The 20,587-nt window shown below is 49.8% G+C and overlaps 1 protein-coding gene across 1 annotated transcript in view; it reads right to left on the bottom strand.

The window, feature by feature from the left end:
* LOC112106282 (centrosome-associated protein CEP250-like) overlaps positions 1–20,587 on the bottom strand; it is a 218,602-nt gene that overhangs the window by 65,829 nt on the left and 132,186 nt on the right. Inside the window, exon 8 of the mRNA XM_029914173.1 lies at positions 47–130. Coding sequence (XP_029770033.1) covers positions 47–130 — 84 coding nt within the window. The remainder of the gene's footprint in view (positions 1–46; positions 131–20,587) is intronic.

The raw sequence follows: 20,587 nt of genomic DNA, 5'->3' as shown, positions 1-20,587 counted from the left end.
CCCTTCTGGGGGGGTCCCATTAGGTTGCCTTTACTATTGACAGTACCTCTTTCTGTGCCATGCTATATTTGCTCCTCATGGTGACCACCTCCACCTCTGCTTCAGTAAGCTGATTCTTTGTCTTTTGTGCCTGTAGGTCAAGAAACATTAGGAACCATCAGGAAATGTATAACCAGACAGAAATATCACATAATGCCACTATATAAATCCATGGAATGCCCCACCTTGAATACTGCATGCGGTTCTGGTCGCCCCATCTATAAAAAGATGTATTAGAACTGGAAAAGGTACTGAGAAGGGCAACAAAAATGATGAGGGGTATGGAATGGCTTCCATGTGAGGAGAGATTAAAAATACTGGGACTGTTCAGCTTAGAAAAGAGACAACCGAGGGGGGATATGATAGAGGGCTGCAAAATCATGACTGGTGTGAAGAAAATGAATAAGGAAGTGTTATTTACTCCTCCTCATAACACAAAAACCAGGGATCACCCAATGAAATTAACAAGCAGCAAGTTTAAAACAAACAAAAGGAAGTATTTCTTCACACAACAATCCATCAACTGGTGGCACTTGTTGCTGGGGATGTTGTGAAGGCCAAGAACATAACTGGGTTCAAAAAAGAATTAGACAAGTTCCTGGAGCACAGGTCCATCAATGGCTATTGGTAATGGCTGGCTGCCTACAGAAAGTCCTGGCTACATGTTAGTCCTTTCACTGCCACTGCATTGTCTTCTCCCCTCCCCTCGGCCTGTCCAGCACAGCCTGGGTCCACTCCTACTCCCCATGGAGAGGCCGGCCTCGGCTTGGGACCTGCAGGCAGAGCTGGGGAGAGGAGGCAGGAACGGTGTGGGGATTAGCACGGAGCCAGTGGGGCTATTTTTTGATCAGGGGGACAGACATAGGGGAGACGGGGGGATAACAGATGTGCGAGGTTTGGGGAGACAGAGATTAAGCCCCCCACATTCCCCATGGCACAACTCTGACCTCTCCATTCCACCTCACAGCCCCCCTCAACACATCTTTAATGGAAAGGGAGAATATGGGGCTGACAGGCGCCCCTACCCCTAATCCACCCCCCCACCACACACTCCCATTTCCCCTTCCAGACTGCCAGCCTCCCCTACCACTCCCTCTAATCCTCCCCCTCCCTTTACCACCCATCCTCATTTATTCTCTGCTCCCCAACCTCCTCCCCCCTCCTCCCTGCACTAGTCCAAGGCCCTTCCATATTCCCCTTCACTGCTCCGACACCCCATATTCCCTCACTCTGCACCCTAAAAGTTACAAGAATCTGAAAATGACATAAGCAGCTGCTGTTAGGGTGGTTTCATGTCAGGAACCCCAAGACCGAATGATGCAGTGACTTGCTTTCCTTTGATCGCACTCAGGTCCAGTTACATTACATTATCCTAATGTAATGGGAGAGGGATAGCTCAGTGGTTTGAGCATTGGCCTGCTAAACCCAGGGTTGGGAGTTCAATCCTTGAGGGGGCCACTTAGGGATCTGGGGCAAAATCAGTACTTGGTCCTGCTAGTGAAGGCAGGGGGCTGGACTCAATGACCTTTCAAAGTCCCTTCCAGTTCTAGGAGATAGGATATCTCCATTTATTTTTAACTGCTCACTAGAATCCTTCTTCCCGCTAATTTCTTTGACAGTATTTCTAAAGTAAGATTGGAGTCTGTATATGGATTTTTTTCATAGAGTCCAAGGCCAGAAGGGACTGTTGTGATCATCCAGTCTGACCTCCTGTGTAACACAGGCCAGAGACCTGCCCCACAATAATCCCCAGGGCAGATTTCTGAGAAAAACATCCAATCTTGATTTTAAAATTGCCAGTGATGGAGAATCCACCACGACCCTCCGTAAATTGTTCCACTGGGTTAATCACTCTCACCGTTATACATTTATGCCTAATCTCCAGTCTGAATTTGTCTAACTTCAACTTCCAGCCATTGGACTTTTCTCTGCTAGATTGAAGAGCCCGTTATTAAATATTTGTTCCCCACATAGGTACTTACAGACTGTGATCATGTCTCCCCTTAACCGTCTCTGTGTTAAGCTAAATAGACTGAGCTCCTTGAGTCCATCACTATAAGGCAGATATTCTAAGTCTATAATCCTTCTCATGATTCTTCTCTGAACTCTCTCCAAGTGATTAACATCTTTCCTGAGTTGTGGGCACCAGAACTGAACACAGCATTCCAGCAGCGTCACACCAGTGCCAAATGCAGAGGTAAAATAAATTCTCCACTTCTACTCAAGATCTCCCTGTTTACGCATCCCAGGAACAAGCTAGCCCTTGTGGCCACAGCATTGCCATGGTTGCTCTTTAAAATATTGCTCTGAAACCAGAAATGTTGGTCTCATGGAAGAACTTCCCAAAGGAGTCCTGCAGAATGCAGTCAGAGAGTCTAACATGGGGGTTAGACTAGCTGACCCTTGTGGTCCCTTCTAACTCTCTGGTTCTAGGATACATGCGGCCTCTGAAAGCTCCCAAGGCTAGGCAACCACAGCATGTCACCTTGCGCCACCTGGAGCCTGGCAATCCCGTTCCTTCTCTCCAATGAGCTGCCAACCTGCCTTCCTGTCTAGCAAGCAATTTGCTGCTTTGTCAACTGGCCGACTTTAGAGCTAACCCAGCTCCTCTTACTCCCAGGGAGTGGTCTCATTGAAGCTAACGGGATTCATATGTGCAAAAGTGAGTCTTCACTGCTCTGACCCGGATGTGGTCCCTAAACCCCTCTGGTCCACACACAAAACCCAGTCATCCCAGGTCAGTGCTTTCAAGTTTCAACCCAGGTTAGCTGGCTTGACTAAAGGCCAAGTGAGGCTTTCACTTGGGCTGGTAACCTGCCCACTTTGAAGTGAGGAGGCCAGCTAAATAACTCAAGTGCTGATAGTCTTCCAGTCCACCCAAAATTGCCCCTGTGTGACCAGGACAGACAAGTTCTCCCACAATTCACTGGGAAAGAATCATAGAGCTTCTCAGCTCACTGCAGCACAAAGAGCCATGGGAGGTGCCCCCAGAAGTCCTAGTGATACACACTGAGGAGCGCAGCCCCGGAGAGGACACAGTACGTCGGATAGGGCTTTGCAGTGTGGCTGCTCACCCCTGGACTAGGCTAACCCGGGGGCTCAGACCTAGGAACCAATCACCCAGGTTAGCCCTGTATTGACGATATACCCAAAGGGAAGCCAACAACCAACAGAACACGAAATCCTGACCTAATGCTGAGCGCTATAGCCAGTCAAGCCTTCCTGAGTCTACGAGCCCCTGATCAGCCTGGCAGCCGGGCACTGCCCCAGCAGGTTGGATAATATGCATCCTACTGTATTTTATTTAATAAGTTCTCTTAAAATCTTGCTGCGAATCACCACATACATAAAAGACAAGACAGGGAAACAGAGGAAATGCTGCAGGCACGGATACAAGTGGGATGACAGCCCCATAGTAACTGGAGCCCACAGCATTGGCGTATGTGGAAGGGGCAGCACCAGCAGGATGGTTGCAAGGTGTTCCAGCTAAAGTGCCGATGCTCGTGGAATCGCAGCAAACACTGTTTAATTCTGTCCTCTAGAGAAGGGCAGAGCACAAGGCACAAAACCTAAGGAACAATAAAGAGGGATGTATGTAAAGCAACGCCCACGGGGAATCTGCGTTGTTCCAGCTCACAGAGCTAGCAGCTGTAATAACGCCGTTTGCACATAGCCACAATGACACCATTGCTAACATCAGGTCTTTTGTCTTAAAGCGAAGGCTTTCCCACTGATATTCAATGGAGTCCTTTGCACACAGCACATCAGCCAGTTTAAAAAACGTATTTACTGACCATGCATTAACCTGACAAAATACAAGGAAAGGGCTGGCCACAGGATCAAACTGCTCCTTAGCAACACTCTGGGGAGTCCACACAAGGCTGATGCCTGGAGCCCCAAGCATGCTAGGTCAGTGGTGCTGAAACCACTGTGCATGGCTCTTTGGTGTCAAGAACTGCCCTTACTGCCGTCCTGCAGACAGCTGGCTAGTCACATGGTGCTGGCTCGCCTGGCTTTCGGCTGCTAAATTTAATTAAGACAGCTAGAACAGATCATACACTTTCCTAATATTACTTTTCCTAGTAAGCAACTGCTGCTGTTGCTGCCACAGGCATGTGCAGCCATGAGTGGGAGGAGGGAGATGGTTTGTGCCAGCACAGTTGTGCAGGAGAATCTCGCTATGTACTTCTCACTGCAAAATATCCAAGAGCTGCTGTGTAGGCGCTTTACAGGCCGAAGGGAAGAAATGGACCCTGCCCTGAGAAACGCACTGTCCACATTCAGATGGGACAGAATCAGGAAAGGGAACAAACAGCAGCGAGACAGAAGCAGAATGGCTACAACCATCCAAAGCGACAAAGAGTCCTGTGGCACCTTGCAGACTAACAGACGTATTGGAGCATAAGCTTTTGTGGGTGAATAGGCATGCATCCGACAAAGTGGGCATTCACCCACGAAAGCTCATGCTCCAATACGTCTGTTAGTCTATAAGGTGCCACAGGACTCTTTGTCGCTTTTTACAGATCCAGACTAATACAGCTACCCCCTCTGATACTTACAACCATACAGTCTTGCAGAGACTACCCAATTGATGCATGCACACATCTCAATGGTTCCATTACAGTCCTACAATCATTCTGCAAAGCTTTGTAAGTCATAAGCAAGAATGTGTTTGTCATGGCCATGACTTCCCTGATCTTTATTGTTATTTCTGCCCCGAAGTATGTCCCTCCAGAGCTCAGAACGCCCTGACACACTGAAAAATACAATAAAGAAGAGTTACATAATCAAACAAAAGACACCCTCATGGTCACTTCAACCTGGTCTGCCTGATACCCAGCAAATCGCCTCTGGGAATTGTTACATCTCAGACTGTGTCTTGCTGTGGGAGTCGTTGGGGCTTGGTGATCGTTATATACTTGTAAAACACTGACAATGACTATTTAATCATTTTCCAATGGAAAGTCAACATGCCCACAATGCCCTGGGTGTGCCAGGATGCTCCCTGTTTGTCATTCACTAAAATGATGCCCGTCTGCCATGACAAACAACCAGTCTGTTCAAGAGCTGCGGGTCAGTGGATTCGTGTTCAGGGCAAGGATGTACAGCTATTTCTGCAGTACACCAAATCAGGCAACCTCTGATTTCTGTCACATGTTTCCCATCTTCCCTTGGACTTTATCTGACCAGCTGCCATTCCCACAAGGCAAATTTAGATGAATGAAAAGAACGAGCGTTTTCGATACTATATCATGTGATCTGGAAGGTCCTAGTTTGGATGAACTAGCAAAATTCCAAGAATCAATCACCACGATGCACTGTCGTATTCTAGAATGAACTACCAGCGGAGAAACCAAAACGAGGATTTTAGGAGATGGACCCAAGCTTCACTGTCTATTTGAAGCCTCTGACACTGAATGCAGGTTTCTGCCAAGGGTATTGACTCTAGTGTGTGCCCTGCTGCAGGCAGCAAACAGGGCCACACCTGCACGTGAGGGGAGCACCTCCCTGCACCAGCAGCGTCACTCCGATCACAGTGGCTGCCTTCCTGGCAAGGCGAAATGCTCCAGGAATCAGCTTCACATCGAAACACATTACAGGCTGAACGTGCCCCCACTTCTCCTGGGCAGGGGTTCAGGCACATCCCCCAATGCCCATGGAGCTTAAGTGTGTGTCTACACTGGAATAAAAGACCTGCGGCATGGCTGCATCTGGCCCAGGTCAGCTAACGGGCTGTGGGGCTTAAAACTGCGGTGTAGACATACGGGCTTGGGCTGGAGCCTGGGCTCTGGGACCCTCCCTCCTCCTGGGGTCCCAGAGCTTCCAGCCGGAGCCTGAATGTCTAGACCTGCAGCCCAAGCCCCGTGAGCCTCAGTCTCTGGCCTGTGTGTTTAACTGTTGTGTAGACGCACCCTGAGGCCAGTTCTTCAAATGTCCCTCGCCTAGTGTCGTGACTTCCTGTAAGTGCACACACAGTCCCTCAAAGTCATCACACATTTCCCATCTCCTCCCTCCCTCACGGCATTCACTGCAATCCTCCAAGCCTTCTAGCTCACGTTTGACTTGAAACACGCAGGGACCGTGCAGAGGGGAGCAGAGCACAGTTCAGGATCTGTACTAACAAAAGAAGACCCTGTCATTCCATATTATGGTGAACCTGGAATCCATGGAGTATTAAAAAATTCCCAGAATGTCAGGTTGGGGGCTTGGTTTGGTACAGCTGGTGCATGAAGTCATTCTGTGCTTACAGCGTCTGACAGAAGATGGACCCAATCAGTAGCAGATGCTGATTATTCTGAATAACCACCCTGCTCCCCACACCTTGACTACTCTTCCCCCACTTTACACCTGCAACCTTCCTCTTCAAGCCCTCCTGAGAAACCGCCTTCTTCCCCAGTGTCTCCATCAGAGAACCAACCCCCTCACCAACGCCTGACATTCCCAGCGTGATGCACCTTTCCAAGTACATCTCACAACCGCTTTCTCCTGAGCCAGTGTTCTCCCTCCCGCTCATGCCAGGGTGCCTGTAGCCTACAGTGGGCGGCACAGGGGAGGTCCTCTGAACTGATTTTCTCTGGCACTGTATGCAACTGTCCAGTAATAGATCTACAGCCAGGATAGCAGCTCCTTAAGCTTAGCTCTTCCTTGGCAGCATGCCAATGGTACTGGGCATATTTTACAATACCAGTCACTGTCTCATCACTGGAGTGACTATGCAGTGTCCTCTGCAGTCTGTTACGCTCAGCTCTCTGCAATGTTCTGACGTAAATGCTCCCGCCTTCGGATCCATGTCATGGTTCAAATGTCCCTTCCCTCCACATCAGCGATACTCTGACCAAGGCTCGCGAGCTGCCAGTGGCTCTTTAATGTGTCTCCTACGGCTCTTCGCAGCACAGGATATTAAAACAGTGTCATTTACTTATTAAACAGGCTAAGTTATTAGCCAATCAGGAGGCTTTTACTATTATCCTATTGCAGTTGATCAAGTATTATTATTTTGTCAGTCATTTTGCTGTGAGAATTACATATATATAAAAACTCAATATTTTCCCTGCCCTACTGTTTGAATAGGAATCTGTAGTCCCATAGTAAATGACACAATGATTTCACACGACTGTGGCTCTTTTGGGTGATGCTGATCACTAATTTGGCTCCTGAACCACTGAGGTCTGAGTGTCACTGCTCTACATATCCAACTGCATGCCGTCTAGCACCTCAGCAGAACACAGGGTCCACTCTGGGCCACAAGGAGCCTCACCCATCCCTTAGCCTGCCCCACTCTGGGTGACCCCAGAACTTGCATGGAACACCGTGTCACTTCCTCAGATCAGAAGCACAAAACTGGGGTAGCTCTTCCCAGGACTGTACTCCTCTGATGAAGTGGGCATTCACCCATGAAAGCTTATGCTCCAATACTTCTGTTAGTCTTAAAGGTGCCACAGGACCCTCTGTTGCTTTTTACAGATTCAGACTAACACAGCTACCCCTCTGATACTTTTTCTTGTTGTTACAGCACAGATTTGACACTCTGGAAATGCTCCCCTCTTCCTGAAGTTTATTAGAACAATCACAATTCTATAGCTGTAATTCTTTCCATTCCTTTCTTTCATTCTGAATTAAAGACCATCCACTTCAGAACCCAGCCAGGTGCTTTCTGATATCAAGGAAAGTGCCTGAAGAATAAATTGCTCCTATCAGAAATAAAGCATTTTCGTTCTGCCACAAGCAGGGAGATCTGTGTTTCTAAGTCTCTCCAAAGGCAACTCCATCTTTACTGCTCTCTCTCCTTTTCCTTTGATGCACAAAGCCTGTACATCACAGGGCTGTGATTGCGTTCAGCTTTGGAGCGGTAGAATTGTAAATATTCATTGGCGTCCAAGCTAGTTTTCCCAAGTCTCTCCTAAGGGCTCTGCGGCTATGCAAACAGCAGCGGCTGTGCATTAGCCTCCCGGCCTGGAGGCTGCCTGTTTCTCCACAGCCCTCAGGACTACTTCTTTACAGAAACTGCACAGAGTGAAGCCAGCCTTAACGACTATTTCAGCCAACAGCTCCCTTGTTTTCTTTATTCTCGCCACATTTGACAGGGCAGGCTATCGGTCCCTCACCACATCATACCTACCATGGACACATACCTGCTCTATGCTATGACACTGATCAGTTGCTGACAGCTGGCGTCAGCAAAGGTGTGCAGACACACTCCCAGCATAGTATGGGCACCAGGCGTGCTGCGCACACTCATGTAGCCCCCGTCCTTGAGGTACAAACCCCGGGCACAGGCCCAAGTAAACTCACAAATGCCGCACACCCTAGGGGCACATGTCTGCTCCCCACACCCTGAGTCCTAGGAAGACAAATGGACACACTCGCATATGCCCTTGAACCCCTGGAGTGCCCACGGGCACACTCACATACACCTCCCTACACACACACCTGGGTGCGTGCCCACAGGCACACTTGTGCACACCCACCCACACACACACCTGGATGCATGCCCACGGGCACACTCGCATACACCCCCCTACACACACCTGGGTGCATGCCCACGGGCACACTCGCGTACACCCACACCTGGGTGCATGCCCACGGGCACACTCACATATGCTCCCCCCCCCGTGTGGAGTGCACATGGAGACATACAGCAAAGGTGCAGTAAAGGGCGTGAGTCACTCTAGGTTGACAGGACACAGTCTTGCCCCTCACCAAGGCTGCCAGGAAGGTAACAGGAAATTTATTAATGTCCAGGCAACTCAGTCTGCACAGCCACTAAAGGAATCACGTTTGCACCCAGAAACAGGCTTCCTCAGCCCACCGTGCTGGTGCTAGGACAGCCGAGGCGTGCAGGGGAAACGCTGTGTGGGCATCTGCGCCAGCCCACTGAGATCTGTGTGGCTAAGCCACGCACCCCCCATTGTCTTCTGCACACACTGCAGTACGTGCTCAGCCTCCCTCCAGGGTAACTCGTTACCAGGTGACCAGGCAGATCAGAGGCACCTCCAGCTTCCTAGGAACAGTCACCCCTTCTTCGTGGATGAAGATTTGGCCATCATGACCCACACACTTGTTACCTGGCTGTGTTACCGCAGCTCGCTGTACCTGGGAGTGACCGCAGAGGCTGCAGACCATGCAGAATGTGGCACCCCACCTCCTCGATCGGATGAGCATAACACCCTACGATCAGATCCCTCCAGTGACCCTGGGCTGTTGCCTGTTCAAGACCTTGATACCCATGTCAAACCACCGACCAGTCAGGACCCAGCTCCATGCAGGACCTGCCAAGACAGCTAGCTCCTTTGGGGACTCAGCAGAGGAGCACAATCGTCAGCAATAAAGCACTCTCAGGTGAGAGGCTGTGGCTGTGATGTGGACTTTCAGAGGGGATTAGACCAGGGCAGGGGGGCCGGCAAGGCCTGCCTCTCTGAGAAAGCTTTTCCATGTAACCAGAATGATTATTACAATGTGTGCACTTGTGTACACAGCTGGGTCCCCCACCAAATATACACCCCCCGTCCCCCGCATGGATTCCCATAGCCAGGGAAGGGAGAAGACTCTGTGAAAACAAACAAGGACTAATTTACCTGACACTATGGTACAGGTGGAGGGGCATTTAGAAAACCCAGGGACAGACTATGAGAGGTCAGGAAACTGAAATCAGTCAAGTCAGAATTGTTACTGGAAATACAATTCTGCTTCTGTACTGGTATTAGGAGAAGTGATCTGGCAAGGCTTGGAGCCGTGTGCATTTTCCCGTTAGCCTCTTTAAGAACTGACCCTTTTGGTCTACTGCTCACTGAGGACAGAGCCCTCTGCACGGACGACCAACCCTTCGGCCTGCAAGCTACAAGGAAATAGCTCAAGACTCTCCGATACTTGCTGGCGTCTCTGTCCTGCCTACAGCACTGTGAGCACGTCGTCGAGTCACCAGGATGAAGGGAAGAGTAATTCCCCCAACAAAGAACGCCTGGGAACCTGCTAACTGACCAAGGCTCATCTTTTCTTTACAACCTCCTGTCACAGCCGCTCAAATTCAGTGGGCTACGAAGTACTATGAATGGGACAATCAACCTGCCAACAGTCAGCCAGCAATGATTTCTTCCTAAGACCAGAACTCAGCCCCCGCTGCGCAATTAGCACCCTCTGAGACATGGATCCATTCGGAGAACATCCAATTCAGAGACACAAATATATAACGGAAAGGAGAGGCAGAGTAGTGAGAAAAAAAAAAAGTCCTTCATAAAAGTCCAAAACAAATAGCCCACAACTTGCAGGGATTCTTTCTACATGGAAAGAAACAAAAATAACAGAGAACAAAGCTGATCTTGTGGTGACAAGGAGCCCTGAACCCATTGCTGGTTCTGCCGGTGACTCAGGGTACTCGGGAAAGTCAGTTAGCCCGTGTGCTGCATCTGTACAAGACTTGCCTACCTCATTTTAATTCACTAATATCTGTTAAAAGGTGGAACATGCTGGAGAAGGGGGAAGTATTACTCTCCTAATGATTAGTGCTCAGTTGGTGGGAAATGAAATATCAACCACCTATAGTTTAATACAAGACTTTGCGTGTAATACAGAAACTGCTTGGATGCTGCTGCAGGTTCAGTCCTGGCACAGTTGTCACTAGTACTCCATGCATCAGGACCCAAGTGGGGGGTCCATGGGGAGTGTGCTGACTGCATCCAGCTTAAAGTTTGCTGAGGACGTAAAAATTGGGGCAGTGATAAATAATGAAGAGGACACGTCACTGATTCGGGGTGATCTGGATTGCTTGGTAAACTGGGCACAAGCAAGCACTATGAATTTTAATGCAGCTAAATGTAAATGTACACACGTAGGAACAAAGAACGCAGGCCATACTTACAGGACGGGGGACTCTACACGGGAAGCAGTGACCGTGAAAGAGATTTGAGAGTCCTGGTGGAGAATCAGATGAACAGGAGCTCCCAGTGTTGACGCTGTGGTCAAAAGGGCTGGGATGCAGAGAGAGAGGAATCTCGAGTAGGAGCAGAGAGCTTATTTTACGTATATATTTGGCTCTGGTGTGACGCTGCTGGAATACAGTGTTCAGTTTTGGCGCCTGCAATTCAGGAAGGATGTTGATCAGTTAGAGAGGGTTCAGAGAAGAGCCAAAGGAATGATTAAAGGCTTAGGATACCTGCCTTATAGCGATAGACTCGGGGAGCTCAATCTATTCAGTTTAACAAAGAGAAGAAGGCTAAGGAGTGACTTGATCACAGTCAGTATCTACAAATTTAATAATGGGCTTTCAGTCTAGCAGAGCAATGTATATCACGATCCAATGGCTGGAAGTTGAAGCTAGACAAACTCAGCCTGGAAATAAGGCATAAATCTGTAATGATGAGAGTAATTATCCAGTGGAACAATTTACCGAGGGTTGTAGTGGATTCTCCATCACTGACAATTTTAAAAATCAAGATTGGATGTTTTTCTCAGAAATCTGCCCTAGGGATTATTGCGGGGCAGTTCTCCGGCCTGTGCGACACAGGAGGTCGGACAGATGATCACAATGGTCCCTTCTGGCCTTGGAATCTGTGAATCTGTGAAAAGTGTAACCGTTCTCTTTCCAAAACTGGATCAGACAGAGTGGGGTTAAGATGAGGATGACGATGGGACTGGTTTCGGCGTACTGCTTGCCCCACTGCACTGCCAAATTGCTCGATGAGCTGAATGAGTTCCTCCCCATCATGGCACTGGAAAGGCACTGACTGTGTGTTCTTGGAGATTTCAATTTGCATGCAGAGGATGAATCTTCTGCGCTGGCTTAGGGTTTCCTGGTATGTCTACGTGGCAAGCAGAAACCCGGGGCACTGTGTCTCAGAACTCAGGTCAACAGACTGGGGCTCACACAGTGGTACTAAAAACAGCTGTGGGCTCAGGTTGGAGCTTGGGCTCCGAAGCCCACCCTTCTCCCAGGCTGGCCATTACCCCTGCATTTGAGGCTGGGGCTGATCGCTCCTGTTGTTTCGATGGTCTGTCCTCAGAAGGGCTGCAGAGAGCTTGGAGGGAGAGTCTTGTTCTGCTGACTAATCCCATGAAGGTTTGGTAGGACACTATAATACTCTTATGTTCTCCACCACTGACGCGGTGGTCCCATGGCACCTTCTTCACTGGCTTTGTTCTGACAAGGTCACCCAGGCTCACAGGTGATCTGCAATAAACGAAGCGAGAGAGAAGACAGCTGGCGTGCTGGTGCTGGAAGTCCTATGCTAAGGCTGATCAGCCGCACAGGGGGCAAAGAACTAGTTCTTTTCCTTTACTGTTGCATCCTTAAAAACCTTGGTCAGCAGGTTTGTTTTGAGTGGTAGTCGGAGAGTATAGTAAATCAGTCCTGTCTCAACGTGGTAGCTGGTCTGAGTACTTCCTAATGTGAAGAAATTGCTTGTTGCTCTGCAGACAGGATTGATCAGATTAGGGATGAGTTATCTGCTTCCTTGGAGGGGGAGCAAGACCCTGTCCTCTCTGCAAAAGTCCCAGATGGTGATGCTCGCTAAAGTACTGGAGGTGTTGGGAGAACTTTGTCCCACAACCTGTGCTTTGGAGCCACATCTTCCTGGCTGGTGAAGGCCAGTGGAGAAGTACTAAGCCTCTACCTTGTGGTGATTGTCAATGCCTCTCCAAGAGGGATGGCTGCCTATTGCTTTGAAGGATGCAACATTGTGGCCTTTGCTCAAGAAGTCAACACTCAATACAGACAATCTAGCTAATTATCAACCCATAGCACACACCTCCTGCTTGAGGATGCTTGTGGCGAGACAACTCGCTCAGTATCTAGAAGTCCTTGATCGCCTGGCCCCTTATCAATCTAGGTAGAGACCTGGCTAGGGCACGTGGACTACACTAGTCACGGTGGTTGATGATCTCCTCTGGGCTGTGGACGGAGATCAGGGTCCGTGCTGCGATCAGATCTCTCAGCTACCTTTGTTACCACTGATTATGACATGTTGCTGACTCACCAGTGGACCCCCAATTTCGTTTTCTCTCGGAGATCTGAGCAGGAAGTCAGGTATAACTGTTCCTCTGCTTGAAGAGCTCTCAGATGAGGGGCGGCGGAGTGTGACATTCTCCCTCCTGTTCCAGGTGTACATGGGGCCAGTAGCAGGATTAACGAGGAGGCCTGAGGTCTGGTGTTTTCCGTATGCTGACGCTGTACGTCTCCAAATCATGTGACCCGTACGATGCAGCTCAGTGCTTCAGCCACTTCCTGGTGGAGATCAGGTCAGAGATGAGAGCGAGCTGGCCACAGCTCAGTGCACGCAGGACTGAGGTGATGCTGTGGGTTGGGGGAAGGAGCCGGAGGAGATGGTATCTATCCCTGTGACTGAGGGAGTATGTCTGCCGCTAGTTATTAGACTCACCAGCTAAGGGTTGATTTTAGCCACCCAGCTGCTGAATGACGATCACGTTACAGCAGTGGCCCAGTCATCCGGTGATTTCTTTCCTTTCCAATGCTGACTGGGTCACTGTGCTCTATGTGGGGCTGCCCCTTAAAGCCATCGGAGGACTGGAGCTGGTGCAGAACCACAGCCTGGCTTGCTGAGCAGGGCCTCTTGCTGGGAGCCTGTGCCCCAGTGCTCCAGGATCTGCACTGGCAGCCCAACGTTCTCCGGCTGGAAATTAGGGTGCTGCACAGTTCATTGCTCACACTCTAGTCAGAACCCTATTGACATTGGTGACAACTGGGAAAGCAGAAAAGCCTGATTTCCACTGAGACCAGAAATGCCCAGGATTGGCCTGCCTGAGGAATCCCCTCCCTCCCCACGCCGTACTGCCACAGAGGAGCTCGAGCTGGAGTCCCTTGTTATCAGAGATGGGGCAACTGGCAGGACTCAGGAGCTTGCGCTTCCCATCTGGTCCGAAATAGCCCAAATTCATGGCCTCCCACAAGCAAGTGTGGCTGAGGGGGAGGGATAGCTCCGTGGTTTGAGCATTGGCCTGCTAAACCCAGGGTTGAGAGTTCAATCCTTGAGGGGGCCACTTAGGAATCTGGGGCAAAATCAGTACTTGGTCCTGCTAGTGAAGGCAGGGGGCTGGACTCGATGACCTTTCAGGGTCCCTTCCAGTTCTAGGAGATAGGTATATCTCCATATATTATTGCTTCCCTGGACAGAAAGGAGCTTTGTTTGTAGGTGTTGGCTGGCAGGCAGAGTTCCCTCCTGAATAACGATTATAATGCTGCCGGATTCTATTGTCATGCCATGTGTCAGAGAACCTAGATCACTATTCAAACATCCTACTAATGACAGTGAAATCACTGTGTAACTATCACAAACCTCTCCTCAACAAGTAGCATGTTTTAAACGTAGAAGCCTAAAGTTAGGCCCCTAAACCCATATTTAGGCTTCTAAATAAGTGGCCTGATTTTCAAAATGCTGAGCAGCCAGCAGCGCTCACTGGAATCAAGCTGCCGAAATAAGGGCCTGGGCGCCTAGAGCTAATCTCAGAGTTCCCAGATCACGTCCAGGACAAGCCAGAAGAGAACCATCCTGCATCTACTTCTTACTGACCAGACTGACTGCGATTAATAGAGAAGGTGAAACCAGCGACAGCTGAGCCCAGTAAGGAATGGGACGCTGTCCAAATCCAGCACTAGGTAGGCATTCGATTTTGGGAAAGCAAATGATGTACAATTAAGAAATGTAGCGAGAAAGAAGTAATTGGAGGAATAATTCAAATCCATAAGCGTAGGGGATCTTACTTGTCACCATAATTAGGGCACAGCAGATTACAATTCTTCAAATAAGGAAAAGGGCAGGAACATGGCTAAGGGCTGACTCTGTGTTGGGTTCTGTACTGTCATCACCAGAGCATGTGAATGCCCCAAGATTTGCAGTTAAGATTTCTGTTGGGGTGTGAATAGCTGGGGAGGGAACCACACAGATACACAGAGTCAGTTAAGGCGGAAAGGGAAAAGCTGCTAGAAAGCAGAATGAGTTAATGTTGCCAAAAGCACTAAGAGAACTAAAAAGCACTTTTACAAAGCTATCCAGAGAAGATACGCCCCAACTAAAAGCGAAGAAGGGGGACAAACCAAGATTGCATCTGAAATGGCTGACCCTGGACTCTAGATCTCTCTAGCAGAAATAAAGGGGGAAAAAGATTGTACAACTAGGAAATCAAGAATATCTTATTAAAAGAGCTATTCAAGTATATAAAGGTTGTTACAAGGAGGAGGGAGAAAAATTGTTCTCCTTAACCTCTGAGGATAGGACAAGAAGCGGTGGCCCGGCCCATGCTGCTTCCCGTAGCTCCCATTGGCCGGGAACGGCGAACTGCGGCCGCTGGGAGTTACGAGCAGCTGGGCCTGCAGACGCTCAGGTAAACAACGTGTTTCGCGGCCCGCCAGGGGCTTACCCTGAATAAGCCGCGAACCAAGTTTGAGAACCCCTGGTCTAGACAATACTTAGTCCTGCCTTGTATTTGTTTTAAACCTGCTAACTATTAATTTCATTGGGTGACCCCTAGATTTTGTACTGTGTGAAAGTGTAAATAACATTGCCCTATTCACTTTCTCCACACCAGTCATTATAGACCTCTATCATATCCCCCACTTTGTCATCTCTTTTCTAAGATGAAGAGTCCCAGGTTTTTTAATCTCTCCTCACATGGAAGCTGTTCCATACCCCTAATCATTTTTGTTACTCTTCTCTGTACTTTTTCCAATTCCAATATATCTTTTTTGAGATGGGGCGACCACATCTGCACGCAGTATTCAAGATGTGGGCATACCATGGATTTATATTATATAGAGGCAATATGATATTTTCTGTCTAATTATCTATCCCTTTCTTAATGATTCCCAACATTCTGGTCACTTTTTTGACTGCCGCTGCACATTGAGTGGATATTTTCAGAGAACTATCCACAATGACTCCAAGATCTTTTTCTTGAGTGGTAACAGCTAATTTAGACCCCATCATTGTATATGTACAGTTGGGATTATGTTTTCCAATGGGAATTACTTTGCATTTATCAACATTGAATTTCATCTACCATTTTGTTGCCCAGTCACTCAGTTTTGTGAGATCCCTTTGTAACTCTTCGCAGTCTGCTTTGGACTTAACTATCTTGAGTAATTTAGTATCGTCTGCAAACTTAACCACTACGCTGTTAACCCCAACATCATTTATGAATATGCTGACTAGCACAGATCCCAGCACGGATTCTTGAGGGACCTGGCTATTTACCACTTTCCATTGTGAAAACTCACCACTTATTCCCACCCTTTGTTTCCTATCTTTTAACTACTTACTACTCCATAAGGGGACCTTCCCTCTTAACAGGAGCAGCTGAAAGCACAGTATCTGACCTGGAGAGATGTTTTTGTGTTGGGGTACAATCTGAAAAGAGAACTTTTGGTGTGTTATCAAAAGAAGCTGTTTCCTCCTATTTGATTCTTTCTGTGTTCAGAGACACAGGACTTTGCATATTCTTTATACACAGATACAACTGCATCAAAGACATACCTGACCCTCACCAATTTCTGCTCCCTGCCGGAACACCCACAGCACCTCAAACTGCCACTAGTCACTCAGATCGAAAAGGGGCAACAATAATAAATGGCAGTATCATCTCTCTAGCAGACATGGTGGCAATCTCAAATCACCCCAGCAGAGCACAGCGCTCTGGCTCCAGCTGTAGGTATTGTGCATGCAGCCTAGAAAGGGACAAACCCTCATGAAGCTGATATTCTCCAGCTTGGTGCTTCAGTGTGTGTCTTACCAGCAGGCTAGCATCCCGCAGCTCGGCCTGGAGCCTGTGCACTGCTGTCTCTTTCTCCCGCAGCTCACCCTGAACATCAGCAAGTCTCTGCTGCAGCTCTGCCTGCTCCTCCCACTGGCGTGCTGGCATCTCACAGGAAAGACTCCCACTGGCTTTTTCCCAGGTCCTCAGGCTGGACATCAGTTTCTCAATCTGGTGGGGAGACACAACAACTCACCAAAGGAAGCCTGGGACTAGCCCCGCCTGGCAGCCCTGTGGCTGACACTGTGCACACATTAATACCCTGCTGCCCGCGAGTGCAGTCTGCAGCATTGCCTTCCCAGAGACCTGGGGTGTCATTCTGATGGTCTGGCTCCCAATTCCCTGTGTGATTCGGACTCCAGCGGAAACTGCCGCCAATCCCTGTAGATGCTGGACATTAAACTATCCGCTCTCGCCCTTACGCCATCAGTTGAATTCTCTGTGTCTCTTGCCTCAATGCCTGGCAGAGTCTCAGCTCAGACTGGCTGTGGCGCTAGGGGAGGATTCCATTCTTGGCAGGGTGTGGGCTTTTTGCTTTGTTTAATATTTTCTAAATGGACAACCAACCCGAAATTCTCAATTACTGAGGGACAATCTTCACTCATTGCTATATTTGCTTTCCACAACCAACTCTCTGAATAACTTTTCATGAATGATGTACCCGAATACTTGGATGCTAATATCTAAACTGTATTCTTAAATTTATTCACCTAAATTTGGGTTATTGCTAATTATGCACTATATGTATCTTATGACTTTTAAAACAAACTATTTCTGGATAATCTAAGCACTATACCTAGATGTACAGACACTATTTTCTTAACCTGTGTACTATATAATTTTTTAACATTAGCTTTAATCAAATTTGTAAGTATTTAAAAGATGAAGGTTCAGGGAATGCCTTCCTGTCCCAGCCAGGGATGACAGCGTCTGCCTGAGAAGAGAGAGAGAGAGAGGATCCCTTCCTCCCGCTCTCGCTGCCTCTTCCAGGAGACCCCAGCAGTTTTAGATCATGGGAATTTTCTTCTTGCTGGCCCCGCCAGAGTGACCGAGTCCCCAGAGGGCTGCTGCAGGGTGACTGAAACAGACAGAGACCTTCCCAGGTGAGATGCACTCAGAGGAAGTGCTTCCAAGCAGCAGCCGCGGAGATTTCTGTTAAACACTGAAAAATGGGGCTTCCTCCTAATCTCCCAGAATGACAAGGTGTCTCCTGCGCTTGCAGGACCAAGTCCAGCCCCTTCCCTGTCTGCACTTGTGACCTTGCCACACTTTCAGGGTAACTGCATCTGTACATGCCCTGTGTGGTCCAGTCCAGGAGTGCCCAGCCTGGTCTCAGGCCTCCAGTTGCCACCTGTCTGTGGGTGGGACCCTTGTCCCACTCCCTTCTGGCTGGGGGGTTCTCAGGCTGCCCAGCTCCCTGCCTTACACTGTGATATCCCTAGCAAGCCAGCTCTGCATAACGGACATTGCTTCTCCCCCAGGGCTCTGAGCAGGGCTTGATGGCTGTGACCACTCAGCTCTTCCTAAGCAAACACTTTCCTCCGTAATGTAAAAGCATTACAGAGAAAACCTATAAAACCAATACACATTCCTATATGCATGCTAACTGCTACCCAGAGGTCAAAGTCTTCCCAACCCTTCTGTGAAGGTTGGGCCCTGCTTGGCCCGACAGTCCTGTCCAGTTGCTGGATCAGGAAGAAGGCCCTAAGTCAGTGTAAACATTGCCTTTTTATATTAACATCCCTTTCTTTGTCAGTTATCTCCAGAAAACCCAGTTTGAACCAGTCCATGCAAGCCTCTGGGGAGGGGGACACCTCTCTGTGTGCCAACTATGTGATCCGCCTTAATCACTGGTGACTGTGTTTGGTTCCTGGAGGAGCAGTGGGAACCCTCCCCCTTGGAGCTGCATACAATCCCTAGTCCACACTGACACAAAACGTATTACAAGATAGTCCCCAAAGACATCACAGGCAGGTGCAGTATCTGCCTCCCCCTTGTTACGCGGGGGAGATATCTGGCTCTGCCTCTCCCTGCTTCACAGGTCACTGGGAGAGTCCATGGAGACCAAGCTCAGCTCACACTCTTGGCCTCCATGGACTCTGGCCAAACCAGAAGACAGGGAATGCAAAATCTGGGGCCAGATGCCATGGACAGGGAAAGGCCTCGCTGGCTGTGCCCACAGAGAGAGACTGAGATGGCCCAGCTCTGTGCCCCCTGCACTGCAGAAAAGGCAAGAAGGGGCCAGGGTCTGTATGATGGGATCAGCTTGTGCCCCTACATTAGAGAGGAAGTGGGTTCAAGCAGAGGGGCTGGTTGATGGGACCTGCCTGGGCTTCTACATTGTGGGGTGACTATAAGTGCGGTGGTGGGGAGGGGGCTGCACTGCGGGGGGGATGGGTCTAAGCGGGGGGGGGCTGCACTGCGGGGGGGTGGGGAGAAAGGGGGGGGGGGGGGGCTGCACTGTGGGGGAATGAAGTCTCCACTGATATAACAAATTGCTTTCAGTGCAGCAGCCCAGTCTCTGAGATCCCCTGGGGCGGAGCAGGGGGTGCAGAAACGACGGTGTGGTAGGGATGCCAGGGGGCTAGTGGGCCTCTGGGAAGTTTAGCGCCCAGCTGTACAGTGCCAGAGGCGCCTGTGGTACGAAGGATGGTTAAATCTTTGCACTCCTTATACGTTCCCGGGAGCTGAAAAGCTTCATCTGCCTGGACTGGAAGCTCTGCCCTTCCCCTGGCCGCTCCTAGCCTCACAGCCGTCCATTTCCCAAGTAATGAGAATGGAGTTGGTGGAAGTCCCCGCCTGATGATTTATCCGGGTCACAGAGAGGACAGCCGGCTAACTGAGGTTAACAGCTTTCTTGGGTTCATTTCAGAAAGACATTAGCATGGGGCTGTATTAAACAATGATGTGCCAAATCCTGATTCATGCACCTGGCGAGCTCCCGGTCAGGCAGGGGGACCCAGCTGACAGGCAGGGCTGAGCTGCTCGCCTGGAGGGCAGGCCCATAATTCATGCTCCTGGTGCTCAATTACACCTGACATGCCAGGCCGTGGCTCCGGTCCGGTACCTCACCCAGCTGAAACAGCCCTGGGTGGGCAGCCCCGAGCCTTCACCAGTCAGGAGTCAGCCCCCCCCACATCATGAGACAAGCTTCAAAACAACAAGTTTAAACAAATGGGTGTTTCTCACCTGCCGCCCCCCTCCCCCCGTTTGCGTGTGATCAGCTCAGGGTCACAGTCTGGCCTCACCGACACAACCAGAAACACAGGCCTCCCTGACAAGAGGGGACCCTTGAACTCTGCTCCCCCTGGGCTCCGGGGAGCTGCTAGCCTTGCCTCTCAGTGCCCCCTCATTCCCACACCGCTGCCCCCTCATATCCTCCCTCTGGGTGACTCCATGGTCTTCTGCCCCCCACCTGTCTGTACATTCACTGCCCTATTTCCCTCCCTTTTCCCTCAGTCTCCTCCACTTCATGCTATCCCCTCAGCCTCTGCCCTCCCCTATACCACATCTTCCTCCTGCTCCCCCTCACACCCTTGTACCCCTCTTGCTGTCTCGCCTTCCCCTACACCCCCAAACCTCCGCCTGCTCCCCTTCCTTCCTCTGCACCCCCAGTCCTCCTCCTGCTTCTTCCCCTGCACCTGTGTACCCCTCCTGCTCCCCTTCCTTCCCCTACACCCCCCGTCCTCCTCCTGCTTCCTCCCCTGCACCTGTGTACCCCTCCTGCTCCCCTTCCTTCCCCTACACCCCCCGTCTTCCTCCTGCTTCCTCCCCTGCACCTGTGTACCCCTCC

Source organism: Terrapene carolina, unplaced genomic scaffold, assembly GCF_002925995.2.
Source record: "Terrapene carolina triunguis isolate 2854851 unplaced genomic scaffold, T_m_triunguis-2.0 Scaffold32922, whole genome shotgun sequence".
Classification (NCBI taxonomy): Eukaryota; Metazoa; Chordata; order Testudines; family Emydidae; genus Terrapene; species Terrapene triunguis.
This window is presented reverse-complemented; position numbering and strand designations above follow the sequence as displayed.